Source organism: Anomaloglossus baeobatrachus, chromosome 2, assembly GCF_048569485.1.
Source record: "Anomaloglossus baeobatrachus isolate aAnoBae1 chromosome 2, aAnoBae1.hap1, whole genome shotgun sequence".
Taxonomy (NCBI): Eukaryota; Metazoa; Chordata; class Amphibia; order Anura; family Aromobatidae; genus Anomaloglossus; species Anomaloglossus baeobatrachus.
Window position 1 is genome coordinate 48,442,892 of NC_134354.1, and position 21,018 is coordinate 48,463,909.

Consider the following 21,018-nt stretch of genomic DNA (forward strand, 5'->3'; position numbering starts at 1 on the left):
CATTGACTTACACTACACTTGAGTGCTCGACTCACGTCTGTCCAAGCATCAGACTGCTCTTAACGAGCACCTGAGCATGGTAGTGCCAGCTCATCACTAGTTACGCGTACCCAAGCACAGTAGTGCTCACTCATTACTAGTTACTAGTACAGAGCACCCGAGCATGGTAGTGCTCACTCATTACTAGTTACTAGTACAGAGCACCCGAGCATGGTAGTACTCACTCATTACTAGTTCCAAGTACAGAGCACCCGAGCATGGTAGTGCTCACTCATCACTAGTTACGAGTACTGAGCACCCGAGCATGGTAGTGCTCACTCATTACTAGTTACTAGTACAGAGCACCCGAGCATGGTAGTGCCCACTCATTACTAGTTCCAAGTACAGAGCACCCGAGCATGGTAGTGCCCGCTCATCACTAGTAAACTAAAGCCAAAGAAACGTCAAAAGGTTACTTAGGGCAGCCCAAGTCAAACTTTTTTTCCCATTCGAAAGTAACAGCATTTTATACAAATCGCCTAACAAGCCATCATGGGTGGCCCTGAGTGCAGTCTTAAAGGTACATGTATTCACTGGAGCAAATACGTTTGTAAACTATTTCATGGGAAAAATCCATCAAATGTTCAGCTAATGTTACAGGTCCATATAAAAATTCCTTGTAAGGAGGAGAGGGAGAAAAATTAATCAGTTGTGCCAGAAAACTGGTGTGAAACTGTCTGCGACTTGGTGTTTTGAAGCCATGCTTTGACAACTTTTTGGAAATGCCTAGCACAAAAATTGCATTAAATTCATTAAGAATTTACACATTTTCCTCAAATGACAAACATAATGTCAGTCCTGATGAATCAACCCTTGGATGACACTGATGGTGTGGCGCTCCCATGATGGGGCCGTGGCCTAATGGGGTGAGGGGGGGGATACCCTTTCCTGTAGGTGATGCCACCTACCGACAATGGGAATTTTGGTTGTAATTGAAGGATACGTTTCGCAAAGCCGCCTACCTACAACTCTCATTGTGCCAGAGGTATATAATGTGTCCTAGCTTGGGACATGTTCTCTGCCCCATTATAATATATTGCAAATTTTATATATGGCAATGTCAAACAATATGCCCACCTTATGCATTGTGTGCATGTAAATTTACAAGCGTTCGATAACTACTCATGGCTGCTCGTAAACAAGAAAGAAAATAATTGCCAACGTTGACCTATTTTACCATAAGAATAGAGCACGGGATTAATATTTATCACCTTCTATAGCTATAGTATATCTTTACAATCAAGGAAAGCTGAGATCGTGTACAATTGCGGATGTGACTGGGTCTGTGCAATCGACCACATTGGTGATGAGTACAGGTGATGACAGTCCTTAAAACTAGGACTATCATATCCAAAATAGAAGACTAGCGCATGCTCCACCTTAGGTCCGAATGGACAATTGCACTGGTCAGACGTTCGTTGGAACGTAGCCTGAATAAAGGGTTAATACCTGATATTTTTTTCAAGTACAGTGGAACCTCTATTAACGAGTTACCCAGTTAGCGAGTATTTCGCTTAACGAGCAAAGCTTGCTGTAAATTTGTAACTTAGTTTACGAACAATGCTTTGCTGTGCGAGCAAATACTCGCTGCACACACTTCCGGTTCCGTACTTCCATCGCGCTCCGACCCACTCTTGCAGTCCACAAACACACACACAAACACACACACACACACACACACACACACACACAAACACACACACATATTATGCTCACCTTACCTTCCGTTCCATCGCCGGCTTCCCGGTTCTTGTAGTTCACCGCTACAGGATGTATATCCGGTAACCATCGTGACGAGGGAGGAACTTCCGCTTTCAGCCGCTACTCTAAGGCAGCGCGCTGACCAATCAGAGGCAAGCGGCTACTGCCTTTGACGTCAGCGCTCTGGCAGCGGAAGTTCCTCCCTCGTCGCGATGGTTACCGGATATACATCCTGTAGTGGCGAACTGCAAGAACCAGGAGGCCGGCGATGGAATGGAAGGTAAGGTGAGCATAATAGGTGTGTGTGCGCGTGCTTGTGTTTGTGCATGTGTGGAATGGCACAATAGGGGACCAGGATGGGAGATTGCACAAGTTGTGGAAGGAATTGTCTGCATTGCAATGATTTGCTATGGGAAATCTTGCTTTGCTATATGAGTAACTTGATTAACAAGCACAGTCCTAGAACGGATTGTTCTCGTTAACCAAGGTTCCACTGTACATCCAAGCGTTACTTATATTGCCCAGGTGGGGGTGTAAGGGCATACGTTTCGGCACCATTCGATGTATCACACACAGTCCGCCCAAAATGACCAATACGATATTTTATGCTTTGACCCATGATACTGCGAAAGCTCAAAAATCGCTCACCGATAAATCTAGCCTCTGAAACATCATCTTTCCATCTAGACTACTGTAAAGCCTCCCACACATTTGGTTTCTATTCAAGTTTGCCCTTCTTTCATGGCAATTTCATGAAGTGGTTTACCTGTTACTGCAGTAAACTTAAAGCGTATAATAGTAGTTTCCTACAAAAAAAATAAATAAAGAGCAAAAAGGAAGCTGTATTTTGGACAAGCCCCCAATAACACAACCTGTACCCTTAAGAAGCTTTCTCAAATGGTTTAAGGTCTTAACACTTTCAATGGCGTCAATTTAAGAATCGAAGGCCGCCTGTTGAACATTTTCAAGGACCCTTGCACCCACTTTGGTTGGGTTATATGTAGGATACCCCATCTCAATGAGTCCTAGCCAGATCACAGCTTCCATTTGAGTGGCCTCAGAGTATGCAAATGTACAATAAAAAAAAATCCCAAAAATAAAGTTACATTTGAAATGTCGTCCAGACGTACAGGGAAGATAGGAAGATATTAAATAGTGGTTTGGGGTGAGTTTGCATTAGGTAGCCATGTCATTCCTCCATCGGGTAAACATATTGCACGCCAGAGAAAGTCAGTAGGAACGTCTTGTTTACCGGTCGGCAAAATAGAAGTTTGCCGACAATTTGGTAGCGGGTGGTTCAAGTCTTGTTCTTGATGGGATGCGTGGAGGGGCTGGTGGCTTTCTTAAAGACATAGTGAGTGAAGATCCCGCCGGGAGAGTGTTCGAGTTGCTGTCGACTCCAGACTTCTGAGAAGGGTTTAGTACGGAGAGTCCATCAAGTTCCACTCCATTGCTGGGCAGTGACCTGTTTGAAATAAAGTTGGTGTCTTCAAAAGTTACCCAACCTTTAGGATTTGGGCCTGGCATCGTGGAAAAGTTGTGAGGCAAGGAGAGACTTTTTTCGGCTGGACCCACTGTAAACATTGGCTTGCTTTGAAGCAGCTCGGGTTGGCTGACAGAATGAGGCTGATCGAATATAAGGGTCGGCAAAAACGCTGGAGCGGTGTTCTGAGGGGTAAATGGGTTAGTAAGTTCTGCTGATCTTTCGGAGAATGGGTTCGCAATGTGCGAGGTGTTGGCGTTATTGAGAAATGGGTTGGGCGATATCCTCAGACTCTCCCGAGTACCGCAACGGGCCGGGATCGGAGGAGGAGCAGCAGCAGCAGTAGGCATGCAGTTCAGATTATTCGGGAGGTGAAGATTATTTGCCGATGAAAGTGGCAACAGCATGGTCTCCTTTGGGATTGACGATGATGAAGAAACGGATGGTGGCGATAGGTGGAAGAGCACCGGCAGCTTTGAAATGGGGGGCTGATCGAATGCCAAGTCCACAAATGGATCGTTGTTAAAGTGACTTTTAAAGTCGCCGACTTCATTAGGTTGGTTCTGTAAGAAATAACAATGAGTGTGGTGATTAGCGAATACCGAAGAATACACTTGTAGTAGGTCATCTATATCCAACACTGAAATGAGCAACATGGAGCACAGTCATCCCAAAAAAAACCAAAACCATCCTATACAACAAGATACCACCAATCACTGGCTACAGAAATGAAAAGATCTACCACCCCACATGGATGACATGTCTTTGTTTTTGACGTTCTTCGGCTACCTCATGCAATATTCATGCAAGAACCAGGATGAGAATCCAAAAAGCTCTGGGTGGTCCGACAGTCAAAAAGGCAAAGACAAGAAGACTTTTCCCTATAAAATAAAATGGTCACTAACCCTTTACCGCTGCAGCTTGATTGCTTCCTTTCATCTGAATCTGTGACACTCATAGACCACGATATAAACCATGAATGGCGCAGACTAAAATGACGAGCACCCCATGAACAGAACCAAAGCATAGGAACAGGATAGTGTTACAGGGATACAGGGCACAATCCGGTAACGAGATCCATGTATGTGAGCATTTAGGAGACGGACATTCTTCATCCTAGAGGCTCACACCACACATATTGTGAATGAGCAGATACAAAGTCCAGTTGGGCATCATAATGGGCCCCGCTCCACCTACAGAATATGAGCTGCTCCAATCCTGGCAGTGACAGAGGAGCTGTATACAATGCCTTACACAGTGCTGAGATCCCGTTTTCTCAAGGCCTTTAGCGGTTATTAACCTGCCCACACTCTGCTGACCAAGTCCCAGACTATACAGTAAAGCAAACAAGTGAAATGAGGAAATGTCAGGATATTATGTCTGCTTTAATGACTCGTGAAAACTGGGATATCAATCTTCAGGATCGGTCGATAGACACCCAGAAATAAAACAGATATTTTGTTTTTCTTAATAGGTAAACTAATAATAAAAAATATATATTATTATTAATAAATAATAATAATAATAAACAAACTGATTCAAGAGTTTTTTTTCCCCTGTGTTCAATAACTAAATGGAAAAGGGTTGGCATGTCCCCATCATTTTGGTCTGCCACACGACGGGTGCAGTGATGCTGCAGTCTGATCTTGGCCACTGTTACTAGACGCTTGGTAGCCGAAATTACAGTAGCACTCCTGCCCCCCTCCAGCGCAACACTCCTGCCCCCTCCAGCGCAACACTCCTGCCCCCTCATTGGTAATGGGACTGACGGGTGTAGCAGAGTACAGCGCTCCACTTCAGCTGCAGTCCCATTGACGATGGATGAAGAGGAGCAGGCAGACCAGCAAGATATCGCAGATTCCTTGGAGAGGAGTGACTTTTGATTTTGGGAACAACTTGATAAATGTAAACAGGAAAAAAAAAAAAAAAAATCACATCAATATTGGAATTTGGTGACTGTATTAAGATAGCTTATCTACCATTGCGGCTCATTCATGGATATGAGATGACAAAGCTGACGATCACCCGTTCCGTTAGGGAAGCACTGATTTGTGCAGCAGTAAAAGTTAATGTGATGCAGCAGGCAACAAGTCATGATAAAGATGCAGGACCTCTATCGCCTTTTACACCAGCAACCTACAACATGAGACGTCCATGTAGATACCGAGCGAAACCAGCCGGTACAGAGACCGAGGATACCACTAGGACGCAATAATGCCAGTGACACGGGTACATATAATGGCTGGCACAGGAAATCACACTGAATGACACCGGTGAAATGTACACAGGAGATGCAACGTGTATGTCCATCTGAGAACCTTAGGATGATGCATGTGGATTGTCTAGGCAAAAAAACCCAAACCCCAATACCTTATACCCAATAGCTTGGTCACATGTTGTGTTTTTCCTGCCAACACTCGGGTTTCCTTAATTCTCATTTAGACCCCCTAATCCACTGCTTAACTTGGAGCTAAATGTTACAATTCTACCTTCCTGAAGCCACCACCAGGGGGAGCTCACGGAATGCAGCTTTATATAACTGGCCTTTCAACGGCTCTTAAGCTTCCGCTACAGGTGACAAGCAGCCATAAATCTATGCGGAGATTTGGTGAATATAGGTAACAAAAACAGAGCTCTGCAACCTATTCTTTACCTAATTAGCGTAATGTTAGCCATCCAGTCATGTGGGTTTTAATAAATACCACATTTAGTGTCGACGGCAATACTGTAGAGTGGAGAGCCCGGTTAATGTACAGGGTGCATGATCTCATGTCTCAAGAAACACGATCTGGGCACGCCAATGTACTATTTGCAATTTTCACTCATCAACATCCATTGCTGCTCGTATTTGGAAAAACCTCCTTCTCCCCGCCTTCATATGGTTAAGTAAGGCGGCTTTCACACTACACTTTGTCAACATGCGTCCTGAACGTTTTTTTAATGCAAAAACGGATCCAGTGCAAATGCGTTTTCATTTCAATGCATTTGCAATGGTTCACCTGCGTTTGCGTGCGTTATAGTGAGGATCCAGCGACTTGCAGTTTTTTAACTTTTTTCAAAAACGCTACTTGTAGCGTTTTTGAGCTGCTTCCAAATACTGCAAATTGCTGGATCCTGACTATACTGCACGCAAACGTATGTGACCGCAGGCATGCTGATAGACAGGATCCTGCTTGCTCTACTGAGCATGCCCAGAAACCAGCCTGGCGTGTCAGTCCCTCCCTCTCTCCCCCTCCCTCCCTCTCTCCCCCTCCCGCCCTCTCTCCCCCGCCCTCCCGCCCTCTCTCCCCCGCCCTCCCGCCCTCTCTCCCCCGCCCTCCCGCCCTCTCTCCCCCGCCCTCCCGCCCTCTCTCCCCCGCCCTCCCGCCCCCTCCCGAGAGCTGCAGACGCTCGTAACCAAGGTAAATATCGGGTATCCAAGCAAGTTACCCGATGTTTACCTTGGTTACGAGCCTCCGCAGCTGTCAGATGCCGGCTCCCAGTCTCACGTTCAGTTCCCCTCAATCCCGATCACATGACTCCAATGCCCACCCATAAACTTCAAGTGACAAGATCCTGCAAAATAACACATGCGTTGTTCTCTGCAAAAACCGGATCCGCTTTTGCAGCAAAAAAAAAAAAAAAAACACGTTCATGACGCATGCTAAAAAATACGTAATGTGAAAGCAGCCTAATTAACAGGAGGTGAGCAGCAGCCGCAGCGCTCACTGTCAATTAGGCTACTTTCACACTGCAGTCTTTTTCCATCAGTCACATTCCGTTGCCTTGAGAAAATACGATATCCTGCAACAGATTTTGCAGGATTCAGTTTTTTTCCCCATAGACTTGTATTAACGACGGATTGCAACTGATGGCCCTGCGTTGCATCCGCAGCGCCATGCATCAGTCGTGGAATGATTGACTGCTGGACGGAAGGAACTGACACTAACGTTTTTTGGAGCGTCAAAAAAAAAACCAAAAAAAAAACCTCACTGCGCCGGATTCCGTCACAATCCGTCAGGAGTTTATGGTGCTGGATTCCATCGTTTGCTACTGGGCATGCCCAGTATGTACACAATCACATTGCAAGGATCCAGATAGGCTCAATAGGAATAATCCACACACAATTTTAGCTATAACATTTATTCTACCTTTTTCTCTAAAAACTGTCACAGATGGCCTATAAAAACACAGTAATAGGTCACCAAAATATCTGACACTCCCATTGGGCTGTCCCAAAAACAAACGGATCATGACAGATCCGTCGTAAAATGGACTCAACGGATGTAACGGATCAGTTATTTCACAGGATTCCTGTGAAATAACACACCCGTTGGGTCCGTTGACAGCTAAAAAAAAAAAAAAGCAAAAAAAAGACTAAGGCTAAGTTCACACTTCAGTTGTTTTGCATCAGTCACAATCCGTAGCCTTGAGGAATTACGGTATCCTGCAAAATATTTTGCAGGAATCCTGTTTTCCCCCATAGGCTTCTATTAGTGACGGATTGTGACTGATGATGCTGCGTTGCATCCGCTGCGTCGCGGTCAGTCGTTATTTAACTGACCGCCGGGTGGGAGCAACGCAGCATGTAACTTTTTTTGAGCAACACGATCCGTAGGATTTTGCTGCGCATGCGCTCTCTGGCTCCCCGCCCCCGTAACCAGGATAAACATCGGGTAACCAAGCAATGCGCTTTGGTTAGTTACCCGATATTTACAGTGGTTACGGGTGCAGGGAGCCCGCGCTAAGCTGGTATCCAAGATAAATATCAGGTAACCAAGCAAAAAGTGCTTTGCTTTTAGTTACCCGATATTTACCCTGGATACAGTGTGCAAGGAGGCCGACACTTCACCACTCGGCTCCGCCCCCTCCCGCACTCCGCATGTGTACACACGGATGTAGACACACACACACTCACACTCACCTGTCCCCAGCCATGCAGACCGCGGCACTGACGTCCTCAGCTCCGCCCCCGAACTCCGCCCCCCCCGAGCTCCGCCCCCAGCATACAACGGAGTCCGACAAAGAAATTCTTTTCTTTGTCACCGTTGTCATCCGTTGTACAACGCATCAGTCACATGCGTCAAGCAACGCATGTGACTGATGCAAAACAACTGAAGTGTGAACTTAGCCTAACCTGATTGGATTTGAAACGACTGAAGTGTGAAAGTAGCCTTACTTAGGCTAGTTTCACACTTGCGTTGAACGGTATCCGTTGCATTGCGTTGTGTGACGGATGCAACGGATGCGTTGCATATAGTGGCACAACGGATGCTGCAAAACAATGGAATCCATTTTTTTTTTTTTTACAGTTTTACTGGCGGTAGACTATTGTGAACGATCAGCTGATCGCTCCCTGCAGCCGGCCGCCGGGTGATCAGCTGATCGCTCCCTGCAGCCGGCCGCCCGGTGATCAGCTGATCGCTCCCTGCAGCCGGCCGCCCGGTGATCAGCTGATCGCTCCCTGCAGCCGGCCGCCCGGTGATCAGCTGATCGCTCCCTGCAGCCGGCCGCCCGGTGATCAGCTGATCGCTCCCTGCAGCCGGCCGCCCGGTGATCAGCTGATCGCTCCCTGCAGCCGGCCGCCCGGTGATCAGCTGATCGCTCCCTGCAGCCGGCCGCCCGGTGATCAGCTGATCGCTCCCTGCAGCCTGCCGCCCGGTGATCAGCTGAGCGCTCCCTGCAGCCTGCCGCCCGGTGATCAGCTGAGCGCTCCCTGCAGCCTGCCGCCCGGTGATCAGCTGAGCGCTCCCTGCAGCCTGCCGCCCGGTGATCAGCTGAGCGCTCCCTGCAGCCTGCCGCCCGGTGATCAGCTGAGCGCTCCCTGCAGCCTGCCGCCCGGTGATCAGCTGAGCGCTCCCTGCAGCCTGCCGCCCGGTGATCAGCTGAGCGCTCCCTGCAGTCTGCCGCCCGGTGATCAGCTGAGCGCTCCCTGCAGCCTGCCGCCCGGTGATCAGCTGAGCGCTCCCTGCAGCCTGCCGCCCGGTGATCAGCTGAGCGCTCCCTGCAGCCTGCCGCCCGGTGATCAGCTGAGCGCTCCCTGCAGCCGGCGGGCGGGTGCTCAGGTGAGCGCTGTCACTTGCCGGCGCCAGGGCATGCCGGCGGGCGGGCGCTCAGGTGAGCGCTGTCACTTGCCGACGGCCGGGCATGCCGGCGGGCAGTCGCTTAGCTGAGCGCTGTCACTTGCCGGCGGCCGGGCATGCCGGCAGCCGGTCGCTTAGCTGAGCGCTGTCACTTGCCGACGGCCGGGCGCTCAGCTGAACGTTCGGCCACCGCGAGCCAAAATAAGATTTGTGATTTAAAAAAAAAAAAAAAAAAAAAAGAGCATGCGCAGTGAAATCTAGAGGATTCCACTGCTCAAAACAACGTCACATGCATGTTGCATGTTGCAACTGAGCGTCGCCCAGCGGAAGCAACGCAGGTCCTTTTGGTACAATCCGTCACCCATACAAGCCTATGGGAAACAGCGGAATCCGTTAACGGATTCCGCTGTTTTCCAAAAGGGCGGATTGTAACGGAAGGAAAACAACGCAAGTGTGAAAGTACCCTTAGCCGTATCAATTTTATAACATTGAGGGTACTTTCACAATCGCGTTTTTTTCCTTCCGTCACAATCTGCCCTTTTGGAAAACAGCAGAATCCGTTAACGGATTCCGCTGTTTCCCATAGACTTGTATGGATGACGGATTGTGCCTAAAGTCCGGCCTCCGGCATGTGAGAGCGATCAGCTGAGCGCCCGGCCGTCGGGTGATCATCTGATCGTTCACAATAGTCTGCTGCCGGTAAAACTGTAAGGAAGAAAAAAAAATAAATAAAAAGCTTTCCGTTGCTTTGTACGATCCGTTGCATCCGTCACACAACGCAATGCAACGGATGCCGTTCAACGCAAGTGTGAAACTAGCCTGAGCTGTGTAAATGAAATAAGACCTAGTTAACAGTTAATTACTTAACCATATGAAGGCGGGGAGAAGGAAGCCGGTGCTGATTGGTCCCGTGTCATAATGGCACTTGGGCCCTGGAAACACAAGTTGAGCAACCCCTTTAAGTACATTTAAAAAGATATATTTTTTTTTTCAAGCAGGAGACCCCTTTAAGGGTCCATTTGAGCACAGGCCAGAGTCGAGGTTGCACAGTAGAGGTCTCACACTGGGCTTGTTCACACGTTGCAGTCTCGCACGCACACGAGGAGGCGACACCACAGACATCCGGAGACACTGATCCAGGCACAAACTGACAACAGATCCCACTGCCAAGAAAAGATCTCTGATATAGGAGTAGAATTTAGAGATCACCCAGTAGTAATAGATTGTCCTTTCTTTATCATGACCGCAAACTGCAGAGGTAATGAGCGTTATCTGGGTTATTACATGAGACGTATGAAGCTACGGGTGGAATATGGGAAGTAGGGTAAATTACTGAGGTACCTGTTACCCTGATGCTTGCTCCTGCTAAGTAATAAAAAAGACAGACATTAAAAGAAAAAGAGGTGAGAAGAGAGCGATAAACAGCAGAGTAATCAGCTCACAATGCAGATGTGAAATCCCTACAGAGCCTTACACCTGTCTATGCCACAGCTTTATACACTGCTCCGATTTATCTAAAATCATATTAAAAAGGAAATTAAAAATTATAGATCGAAAAATCTTCCTACCGTTTTGTCTATACAGCTCCTCTTCAGACCTGTGTGTCTCCATGGTAACAGACTACAAACAAACCCTGTGTAGTCAGCCTGTAATCTCACACCCTTCCATACATACAGCTAAGTGTACTTTAGTAAGAAGGAGAGGACAGATTGGAAGGAAGAACTGCAGGATTAGACTGCGCAGAGTAGTCTGTATCCATAGAGACACATAGATCTGCATGGAAGCTCCGTACATAAAATGGCATGTATTTTATTGTACAGTGAGGGGACTTCTAGCTGCAATGCCCCTTTGGGAAATTTCCCAGAGGGGCATTGCAGCTATAAGTCCCCTCACTGGCAGCCAGACTGGTTTATCAGGTCTCCACAAGGAGAATAGTGGTCCTCACATAGCTTCTCATAAGCCGGATCAGACACCCATACTTTGCACTGACGAGGGGCAATCACCCCGAAAAACAGTGTCTGCAAATTGGGATTCTGACCTGGCATAAATCCTAGGCTTGTTAAAAGGCCACTTTTGACTTTTAGGATTGCTACGTCCAATAGGTGGCGCTAGAGTTTGTCTCCTTTCCTAAAGAGACAATTTTTATTGGACAGTAATACTTTATTTTACTTTCAGATGCTAAAAACGACTCACATGTGTATGGACGGCTCCCTACTCGCACAGCATGGTTTTGACCCTCAAGCACAGTTGCTAGCCATGACCAGCCCAACAACCATATATTAGTAAGGGCTGTTGAAAGGCAATTTTATCGTAAGGAACCAGACTGTCAGAAATGACAAATGAGCGGGATTGGCGGCATTAAAGTGGTTTTTTTTTTCTCATGATCAAAGTTTAGTTTAATCAGTAGATCTTTGAATAATAATTTCCACAATTGGAGGAGTGTGTAAAAAAAAAATAAAAAAAAAAAAAAAAATAAAAAAATAAAAATAAAAAATAAATAAATAATAAATAAATGTTCCTGTACTGAGGTAATCTTATATATGTGTCCCTGCTGTGTACTGTGTAATGGCAAAAAAAAAACAACAAAAAAACCCCAAAAAGAAATAAAATTTCTTAATTCCAGCTCACCCCTTAATGATGGGAGTCTTTGAGGATGGTGCACGGATGGGTGTAGGCAAAATAGGGTCCAGCAGAGACATCCATAGTAGATAAAAAAAAAGTTATATATTTTTATTCAAACCATATTAAAATAGATTAAAACACAGACGCGTTTCGGGTTTACTTCCTTGCAAGGAATTCCGAAACTGTTCGTGTTTTAATTATTTGAATATGGCTTGAGTAAAAGAAGGGAATTTTGTTTACTTACCGTAAATTCCTTTTCTTCTAGCTCCAATTGGGAGACCCAGACAGTGGGTGTATAGCTACTGCCTCTGGAGGCCGCACAAAGAACTACACTTAAAAGTGTAAGGCCCCTCCCCTTCTGGCTATACACCCTCCCGTAGGAGTACGGATTCCTCAGTTTTAGTACCAAAGCAAGAAGGAGGAAAGCCAATAACAGTTTCGAAACAAATTCAATCCGATAACAAGATCGGAGAACTTAAGAAACAACATGAACAACATGTGCACCCGAAAAACGAAACCCTAAGAACAAATAGGGCGGGTGCTGGGTCTCCCAATTGGAGCTAGAAGAAAAGGAATTTACGGTAAGTAAACAAAATTCCCTTCTTCTTTTTCGCTCCTAATTGGGAGACCCAGACAGTGGGACGTCCAAAAGCAGTCCCTGGGTGGGTAAAAAGATACCCCAAGAACGGGCTGTCAGACAGCCTCTTCCTACAGGTGGGCCACCGCCGCCTGAAGGACCTGTCTACCTAGGCTGGCATCTGCCGAAGCGTAGGTATGCACTTGATAGTGTTTGGTAAACGTGTGCAGACTCGACCAGGTAGCCGCCTGGCACACTTGCTGAGCCGTAGCCTGATGCCGCAATGCCCAGGACGCACCCACGGCTCTGGTAGAATGGGCCTTCAGTCCAGATGGAATCGGAAGCCCAGCAGAACGGTATGTGTGAAGAATTGGTTCCTTGATCCACCGCGCCAGGGTGGATTTGGAAGCTTGCGATCCCTTATGCTGACCAGCGACTAGGACAAAGAGCGCATCAGAACGGCGTAGAGACGCCGTGCGAGAGATGTAAATCCTGAGTGCTCTCACCAGGTCCAACAGATGTAAACACTTTTCAAATTGGTGAACTGGATGCGGACACAAAGATGGCAAAGTGATATCCTGATTGAGATGAAAGGAAGAAACCACCTTGGGAGAAAACTCTGGAATTGGACGCAGTACTACCTTGTCTTGGTGAAACACCAGGAAGGGAGATTTGCAAGATAACGCCGCTAGCTCTGACACTCTCCGAAGAGACGTGACCGCCACAAGAAAAACCACCTTTTGTGAAAGCCGAGAAAGGGAAACCTCTTTCAAAGGCTCGAAAGGCGGCTTCTGGAGAGCAATGAGAACCTTGTTCAGATCCCAGGGTTCCAATGGCCGTCTGTAAGGAGGAACGATATGACGAACTCCTTGGAGAAACGTGCGTACTTTAGAAAGCCGTGCCAAGCGCTTCTGAAAGAATACAGATAGCGCGGAGACTTGACCCTTAAGAGAGCTAAGCGACAAACCTTTTTCCAACCCAGACTGCAGGAAGGAAAGAAAAATTGGCAATGCAAATGGCCAGGGGGAAAACCCTTGAGCCAAGCACCACGCTAAGAATATCTTCCACGTCCTGTGATAGATCTTAGCTGAGGATGGTTTTCTAGCCTGTCTCATTGTGGCAGCAACTTCATGAGATAAACCTGAGGCCGCTAGGATCCAGGACTCAATGGCCACACAGTCAGGTTCAGGGCCGCAGAATTCAGATGGAAAAACGGCCCTTGAGACAGCAAATCTGGACGGTCTGGTAGTGTCCACGGTTGGCCTACCGTGAGATGCCACAGATCCGGGTACCACGACCTTCTTGGCCAATCTGGAGCGACGAGTATGGCTCGATGGCAGTCTGACCTGATTTTCCGGAGAACTCTGGGTAACAATGCTAGAGGTGGAAACACATAGGGGAGTCGGAATTGCGACCAATCCTGAACCAAGGCGTCTGCCGCCAGTGCTCGGTGATCGTGAGACCGTGCCATGAAAACTGGGACCTTGTTGTTGTGCCGTGACGCCATGAGATCGACGTCCGGCGTCCCCCAGCGGCAACAGATCTGCTGAAACACGTCCGGGTGAAGGGACCATTCTCCTGCGTCCATGCCCTGGCGACTGAGAAAGTCTGCTTCCCAGTTTTCCACGCCTGGGATGTGAACTGCGGATATGGTGGACGCTCTGCTTTCTACCCACGTCAAAATCCGCTGGACTTCTTGAAAAGCTTGGCGACTGCGTGTTCCCCCTTGGTGGTTGATGTACGCCACCGCCGTGGAATTGTCCGACTGAATCCGAATCTGCTTGCCTTCCAGCCATTGTTGGAAGGCTCGCAGGGCAAGATAGATTGCTCTGATTTCCAGAACATTGATCTGCAGGGTGGACTCTTCCTGAGTCCACGTCCCCTGAGCCCTGTGGTGGAGAAACACCGCTCCCCACCCTGATAGGCTCGCATCCGTCGTGACCACTGCCCAGGACGGGGGAAGGAACGACTTTCCCTGTGACAATGAGGTGGGGAGAAGCCACCAACGCAGAGAGTCCTTGGCAGTCTGAGAGAGGGAGACAGTCCTGTCGAGGGACGTCGATTTCCCATCCCATTGGCGTAGAATGTCCCATTGTAGAGGGCGCAGATGAAACTGCGCGAACGGGACTGCCTCTATTGCTGCTACCATCTTTCCTAGGAAATGCATGAGGCGCCTCAGTGAGTGCGACTGGCTCTGAAGGAGAGATTGCACTCCAGTCCGTAGCGAGCACTGCTTGTCCAGTGGAAGCCTCACTATCGCTGAGAGAGTATGAAACTCCATGCCAAGATAAGTCAGAGATTGGGTCGGGGTTAGATGAGACTTTGGAAAGTTGATAATCCACCCGAAACTCTGGAGAGTGTCTAGCGCCACCTTCAGACTGTGTTGGCATGCCTCTTGAGAGGGTGCCTTTATAAGCAGGTCGTCTAGATACGGGATGACCGAGTGACCATGCGAGTGCAGAACAGCTACTACTGCTGCCATGACTTTGGTGAAGACCCGGGGGGCTGTTGCCAGACCGAAAGGTAACGCTACGAACTGTAGGTGTTCGTCGTGTATGACGAAGCGTAGGAAACGCTGATGCTCTGGTGCAATCGGCACGTGGAGATACGCATCTTTGATATCTATTGATGCTAGAAAATCTCCTTGAGACATTGATGCTATGACGGAGCGTAGGGATTCCATCCGGAACCTCCTGACTTTTACGTGTCTGTTGAGCAACTTTAGATCCAGGACGGGTCGATACGATCCGTCCTTTTTTGGGACCACAAACAGATTGGAGTAAAAACCGTGACCTTGTTCCTGAAGAGGGACGGAGGTCACCACTCCTTCCGCCTTTAGAGCGGCCACCGCCTGCAACAGAGCATCGGCTCGGTCTGGTGGTGGAGAAGTTCTGAAGAAACGAGTTGGCGGACGAGAACTGAACTCTATCCTGTACCCGTGAGACAGAATATCTCTCACCCAACGGTCTTTGACGCTTGACAGCCAAATGTCGCCAAAGTGGGACAGCCTCCCACCGACCGCGGGTGTGGGAATCGGAGACCGCAAGTCAGGAGGACGCCGTCTTGGCAACGGTTCCTCCGGCTGTCCTTTTTGGGCGTGACTGAGACCTCCAAGAATCTGAGCGTCTCTGGTCTTTTTGAGTCTTTTTTGACGAGGCGAATTGGGACCTGCCCGGTCCTCGAAAGGACCGATAACCAGACTGACCCCTCCTCTGTTGGGGTTTGTTTTGTCTGTGTTGCGGTAAGGAAGAGTCCTTACCCTTGGAGTGTTTGATGATTTCATCCAAACGCTCTCCAAACAATCGGTCACGAGAAAAAGGCAAATTGGTTAAGCACTTCTTGGAATGAGAATCTGCTTTCCAATGTCTCAACCACAGGGCCCTACGCAAAACAACGGAGTTGGCTGACGCCACTGCCGTGCGGCTTGTAGCGTCAAGAACAGCATTAATCGCGTACGACGCGAATGCCGCCATTTGCGAGGTCAATGGTGCTACCTGCGGGGCAAATGCACGTGTGACTGAGTCGACTCGCGCAAGCCCGGCTGAGATAGCTTGGAGTGCCCATACGGCCGCAAAAGAAGGCGCTAATGACGCTCCAATCGCTTCATAGATGGATTTCAGCCAGAGCTCCATCTGCCTGTCAGTGGCATCTTTAAGTGCCGCTCCATCTTCAACTGCAACCAAGGATCTAGCTGCAAGCCTGGAAATTGGAGGATCCACTTTTGGACACTGGGTCCAACCCTTGACCACCTCAGGGGGAAAAGGGTAGCGTGTATCTTTAAGCCGTTTAGGAAAACGCCTTTCAGGATAAGCGTGGGGTTTCTGGATTGCGTCTCTAAAGTCAGCGTGGTCCAGAAAAGTGCTTAATGTACGCTTAGGGTATCTGAAATGGATTCTCTCGTGCTGCGAAGCTGACTCCTCTACAAGAGGAGCTGGTGGGGAAATATTTAACATCTTATTGATGTTAAATATAAGATCATTAACTATGGCGTCACCATCTGGCGTATCTAGATTGAGAGCGGTCCCAGGATCAGAATCCTGATCAGTTACGTCCGCCTCATCACCCATAGATTCATCTCGCTGGGATCCTGACCATTGAGATGAATGTGAAGGCCCGTCATAGCGAGCCCGCTTAGGCTGCCCGGGGCCATCGTCCGAGTCAGAGTCTTCACCCTGAGGTGTAGATGCCCGTCCCGGAGCTTGGAGGTAATTCAGCTGAGGGGGACCAGGGGGCAATGATTGCACAGTGTCCGTGGCCTGAAGTACAGGCCTAGCTCGCAATGTGTCAAGAATTTGTGACATAGTGAGAGACATTCTGTCAGCAAAAGCTGCAAACTCAGTTCCTGTCACCTGGACAGCATTCACAGGTGGTACACCCTGGGTCACGTCCAGCAGAGGTCCCGACTGTGCAAGCGCCGCAGGGGCCGAGCACTGCACACAATGGGGGTCCGTGGAGCCTGCCGGTAGAAAAGTCCCACATGCGGTGCAGGAAGCATATAATGTCTGCGCCTTGGCACCCTTGCGTTTTACGGACGACATGCTGCTGGCTCTCTGCAATGTGAGAGAGTCTATAGCCAAAGGGCGACCAGCGCTATGTAATACCAAGTATTTGTAGAAACAAAATACTAAGAATACTACTGGCACAAGAGGGGGTGAGCCCTGAGGGCTGCTTACCGCCCGCTGAATAGCGGGTAAGAGGCGCAGAATTCCTTGTCTGGGTCTCCCCGGCTCCCCTCTGCAGCTCAGCGTGTCAGCAGGAATGGCTGCCGGCGTCTGTGGAGAGGGGCGGTCCGTGGGAGTTTCCAAACAAAAGTGCGGGAAACAGTGTCCCCTCTGTGCCGATTGTGAGGGCTGGAGTATGTAAAAACGACTCCAGCCCTCGGCGCTGATGCACTGGCCAGCGTCCCGCCCCTCTCCTGACTGGCAGGTCTGGGGGCGGGAACGAACGGAAGCAGGCCGCAAAAGCCGGGGACTCGAGTTATCAGCGCGGCCGCCGTAAAAGCGCGGGCCGCGCTGAAGTCCCCGGCGCACCACAAGTGCCAGCCGCGCCGCCGTCCCAGCGGCCGGCGCGACCGATTCCCAGAAGTGGCCAGCGTCCCGCCCCTCTCCTGACTGGCAGGTCTGGGGGCGGGAACGAACGGAAGCAGGCCGCAAAAGCCGGGGACTCGAGTTATCAGCGCGGCCGCCGTAAAAGCGCAGGCCGCGCTGAAGTCCCCGGCGCACCACAAGTGCCAGCCGCGCCGCAGTCCCAGCGGCCGGCGCGACCGATTCCCAGAAGTGTGCCTGCTTCAGCGAAGCTGAATGAGGCCATGGCACAAGCGCCGTAGCGCTGATGTCCCCCGGCGCACTACAACACCCAGCATGCTGCGGTGTGAGCGCCAAATGCACGGGGACACAGAGTACCTTGAGGAAGCAGGGCCATGTCCCTGATGTACTCCGCTCCATCCAGCATCTTCTCCAGGGGCTGTAGATGGAGCACGGTCTCAGTGCCTGGAGACCGGTAAATCCCACTTCACCCAGAGCCCTGTAAAAAGGGATGGGGAAGGAATCAGCATGTGGGCTCCTGCCGCCGTACCCGCAATGGGTACCTCAACCTTACAAACACCTCCGACATACAGTGGGGTGAGAAGGGAGCATGCTGGGAGCCCTGTATGGGCCCTCTTTTCTTCCATCCGACATAGTCAGCAGCTGCTGCTGACTAAAAACAATGGAGCTATGCGTGCGTGTCTGACCTCCTGCGCACAAAGCTAAAACTGAGGAATCCGTACTCCTACGGGAGGGTGTATAGCCAGAAGGGGAGGGGCCTTACACTTTTAAGTGTAGTTCTTTGTGCGGCCTCCAGAGGCAGTAGCTATACACCCACTGTCTGGGTCTCCCAATTAGGAGCGAAAAAGAAATATAATTTTTTATCTACTATGGATGTCGCTGCTGGACTCTATTTTTGCTGTCTAATGGCAGTGTCTGACCGTACAGGAACATGGTCTGATCATACCACAGCTCCTGGCCCGGGGAGGACGCAAAAGAATATACTGATATTTATAGTACAGAATCACTTCTGAATCTTTTTGTGAGGTAAAACATTTTTCCTTAATTTTTTTTTTTAAATGTTTTACCTCAAAAAATATTTCTTTCTTTGAGGTAAAACATTTTTAAAAACATGTAGGAAAGATGTTTTACCTCACAAAAAGAATTAGCAGTGATTACGTGCTGTAATGTCTCTATATTTTTTTTTTTTACTTCTTCCTCGACCCAGGAGCTGTGGTATGATCAGACCATGTCCCTGTACGGTCAGACACGGCCATTACACAGTACACAGCAGGGACACATATATAAGATTATCTCAGCACAGGAACATTTTTATTAATCACATCCAATTGTGGAAATTATTATTATCCCAAGATCTATTGATTAAAATCAACTTTGTTCATGAGAAGAAAAAAAAAAATCTTTAAAAACAAAGGATAAGAGTCTCTTTATTGTCTGGCCTGCGCTCCTATGGTGCATAACTCATATGGAAGAATGTAAGTCATTGTCTCAGGTTATGGGTGATATTACAATTAAGACATAATACTAGAAATAAATCTATGGACCGGTGCGGTGCCGCATTTTAAAGCAAACTGTTTTCTGAAATCGGGAAACCCCTTTAAATTGGGAATTATTACATTTTATAATTGTTTCCTAATCATAATTGGTATATTAAAAAGGCGTCTGTCCCTTGTACAGTTCCAGACATCTCCCAAATGGAAAAATTAAAGGGGTTGTCCAGAATTAGAAAAATACGTAATTACTTACCGGTAATGTGTTTTTTCTGAACCCATGACGGCACCACGAGGTTGATCTAAGGGTGCAGTCATGGGTGCTGGAAAAATACGTAATTACTTACCGGTAATGTGTTTTTTCTGAACCCATGACGGCACTCTTACATCAACCTCGTGGTGCAGTCATGGGTGCTGGAAAAACATGCCTACTTTCCTTTCTTCCTGTCCATAGGTTGTATCTGGTATAGCAGCTCTGCCCTATTGAAGTGAATGGACCTAAGCTGCAGTACCACACACAACTTGTGAGCGCTAGAGGCACTCATCCTACACAACGCCAGAATACATTGTATAGGATAAGGCACATTAAATATATGAGATTCGTACCTTTAAATTATACAAATTAGCTGCCTCAGCCTAAACGTATTGAAGCTGATAACAGAGAATACAGTCGATTACCTTAATAGCCATGTGATGGTGACCAGGCTTACCTCTTGAGAAGGGGCTTCCTCTGAAGGCAGGTTCTGGGCGGAGCGGCTACGAGGCGGCGGCTGCGGAGGGGGGTCTAGGCTTTGTGCAGGGGGTGTTTGGGAAGTCGGTAGTGACGCTGTAGGTAACAGAGGCTCTGGCAGTTTTTGGCAGGGGGGTTGGGAAGTTGGGCTAGGCAGGAGAGGGGCTGCAAGCTGGGGCTTCAAGGGCTCAGGAAGAGAAGAAATCGCTAAAAAAGAAGAAACACAAAAATGTCAGCTTCAAAACAAGTCAATGCCCTTCCAACAGGCCTGATCGACATCAACTGTAAAGGTCTATGCCTTTGCTCACATGGGTTCCGGTCACAGGATCCATAATGGATATGATCAATCCCAAGGACTGGAATGTGATCTTTTGATCACTTGTTCTACATATGGCAATGATGAAGTATTGTGTTTTAGATGTTCTTCTATGAAGCCAAACCCCAGGTAGTGATTGTCAGCAGCGTTTAAATGGTTAACAGCTATGATTCGATCTCGCGTTTCAGGCTGTAATGCGCAACCAGCATCTGTCTGTATCTGCGACAGTGTGGAGACCACGCAACAATATGTCCGTTTGGGGTCCATGAGTGTAAAGTCCATATGACACACCCACCAGGGCCATGGGGCACTCGGAACCGGGCCGCGGTTCTGTTTGGAAGGTCACGGCCCGACTTTCGGGACCCTGGTGGTGTCGTTTTAAATGCGTGTGGGATATATTTAAATGGGATATGTTGTGACGCCACCGGTGGTATGCGGCCAGATATGAGCCGCCGCTGCATTGCAGGTCCCCTGAAGTCGGTGGTGGTGTAGCTGAGGTAGTTGAACTCTCCATGGGTAGAGCTTAGCCCCAGGGCAGGTAAATAGGTGATAGAGTCTATGGTGTTGACATGTAATGGTGGGATGCAGGGCTGGAGGAGCAGGCAATCACTGGGCAACAACACAGGAATGCAGTCACAAGGTCTCTACTCACAGTTGATAGTTCCAGGGTACCACGACTAGTCAGATGCTGCCCTCGGAGGGCTGGGTCCTGCTGTGATGGGCCCCAGCCAATCCCCGGATAGTTTTGAGGCAGAATCCGGTACACCCTTCTGTGTTCCTTCCCTGGTTGTCTTCCTGCACTGGCCTCTACCGCCTGCCCCGAGCCTCGCACACAGTGCCCTGAGCCGGTGTCTGCAGATTCCTTTTATGAGTGGCTTTCCTGCCTTCTCCCCTTAGTCCTATGTGGTCACCTTTACAGCGGGTTATATGTGGTGGTGGCTTTGGACTTGAAG

The 21,018-nt window shown here is 48.7% G+C and overlaps 1 protein-coding gene across 8 annotated transcripts in view; it reads right to left on the reverse strand.

The window, feature by feature from the left end:
* Window positions 1-2,029: 2,029 nt before the first annotated feature.
* SYNJ1 (synaptojanin 1) overlaps window positions 2,030-21,018 on the reverse strand; it is a 191,692-nt gene continuing 172,703 nt past the window's right edge. For 6 of the 8 annotated variants that reach the window (XM_075335047.1, XM_075335051.1, XM_075335048.1 and 3 more), the window contains 2 exons: window positions 19,730-19,956; window positions 2,030-3,786 (listed from right to left, as the gene is read on the reverse strand). In XM_075335047.1, the coding sequence (XP_075191162.1) occupies window positions 2,989-3,786; window positions 19,730-19,956 (1,025 nt within the window). In that variant the 3' untranslated portion in view covers window positions 2,030-2,988. Of the gene's footprint in view, window positions 3,787-10,626; window positions 10,651-19,729; window positions 19,957-21,018 lie in introns of all 8 variants that reach the window. The other 2 variants (XM_075335054.1, XM_075335052.1) reach the window with 2 other exon arrangements.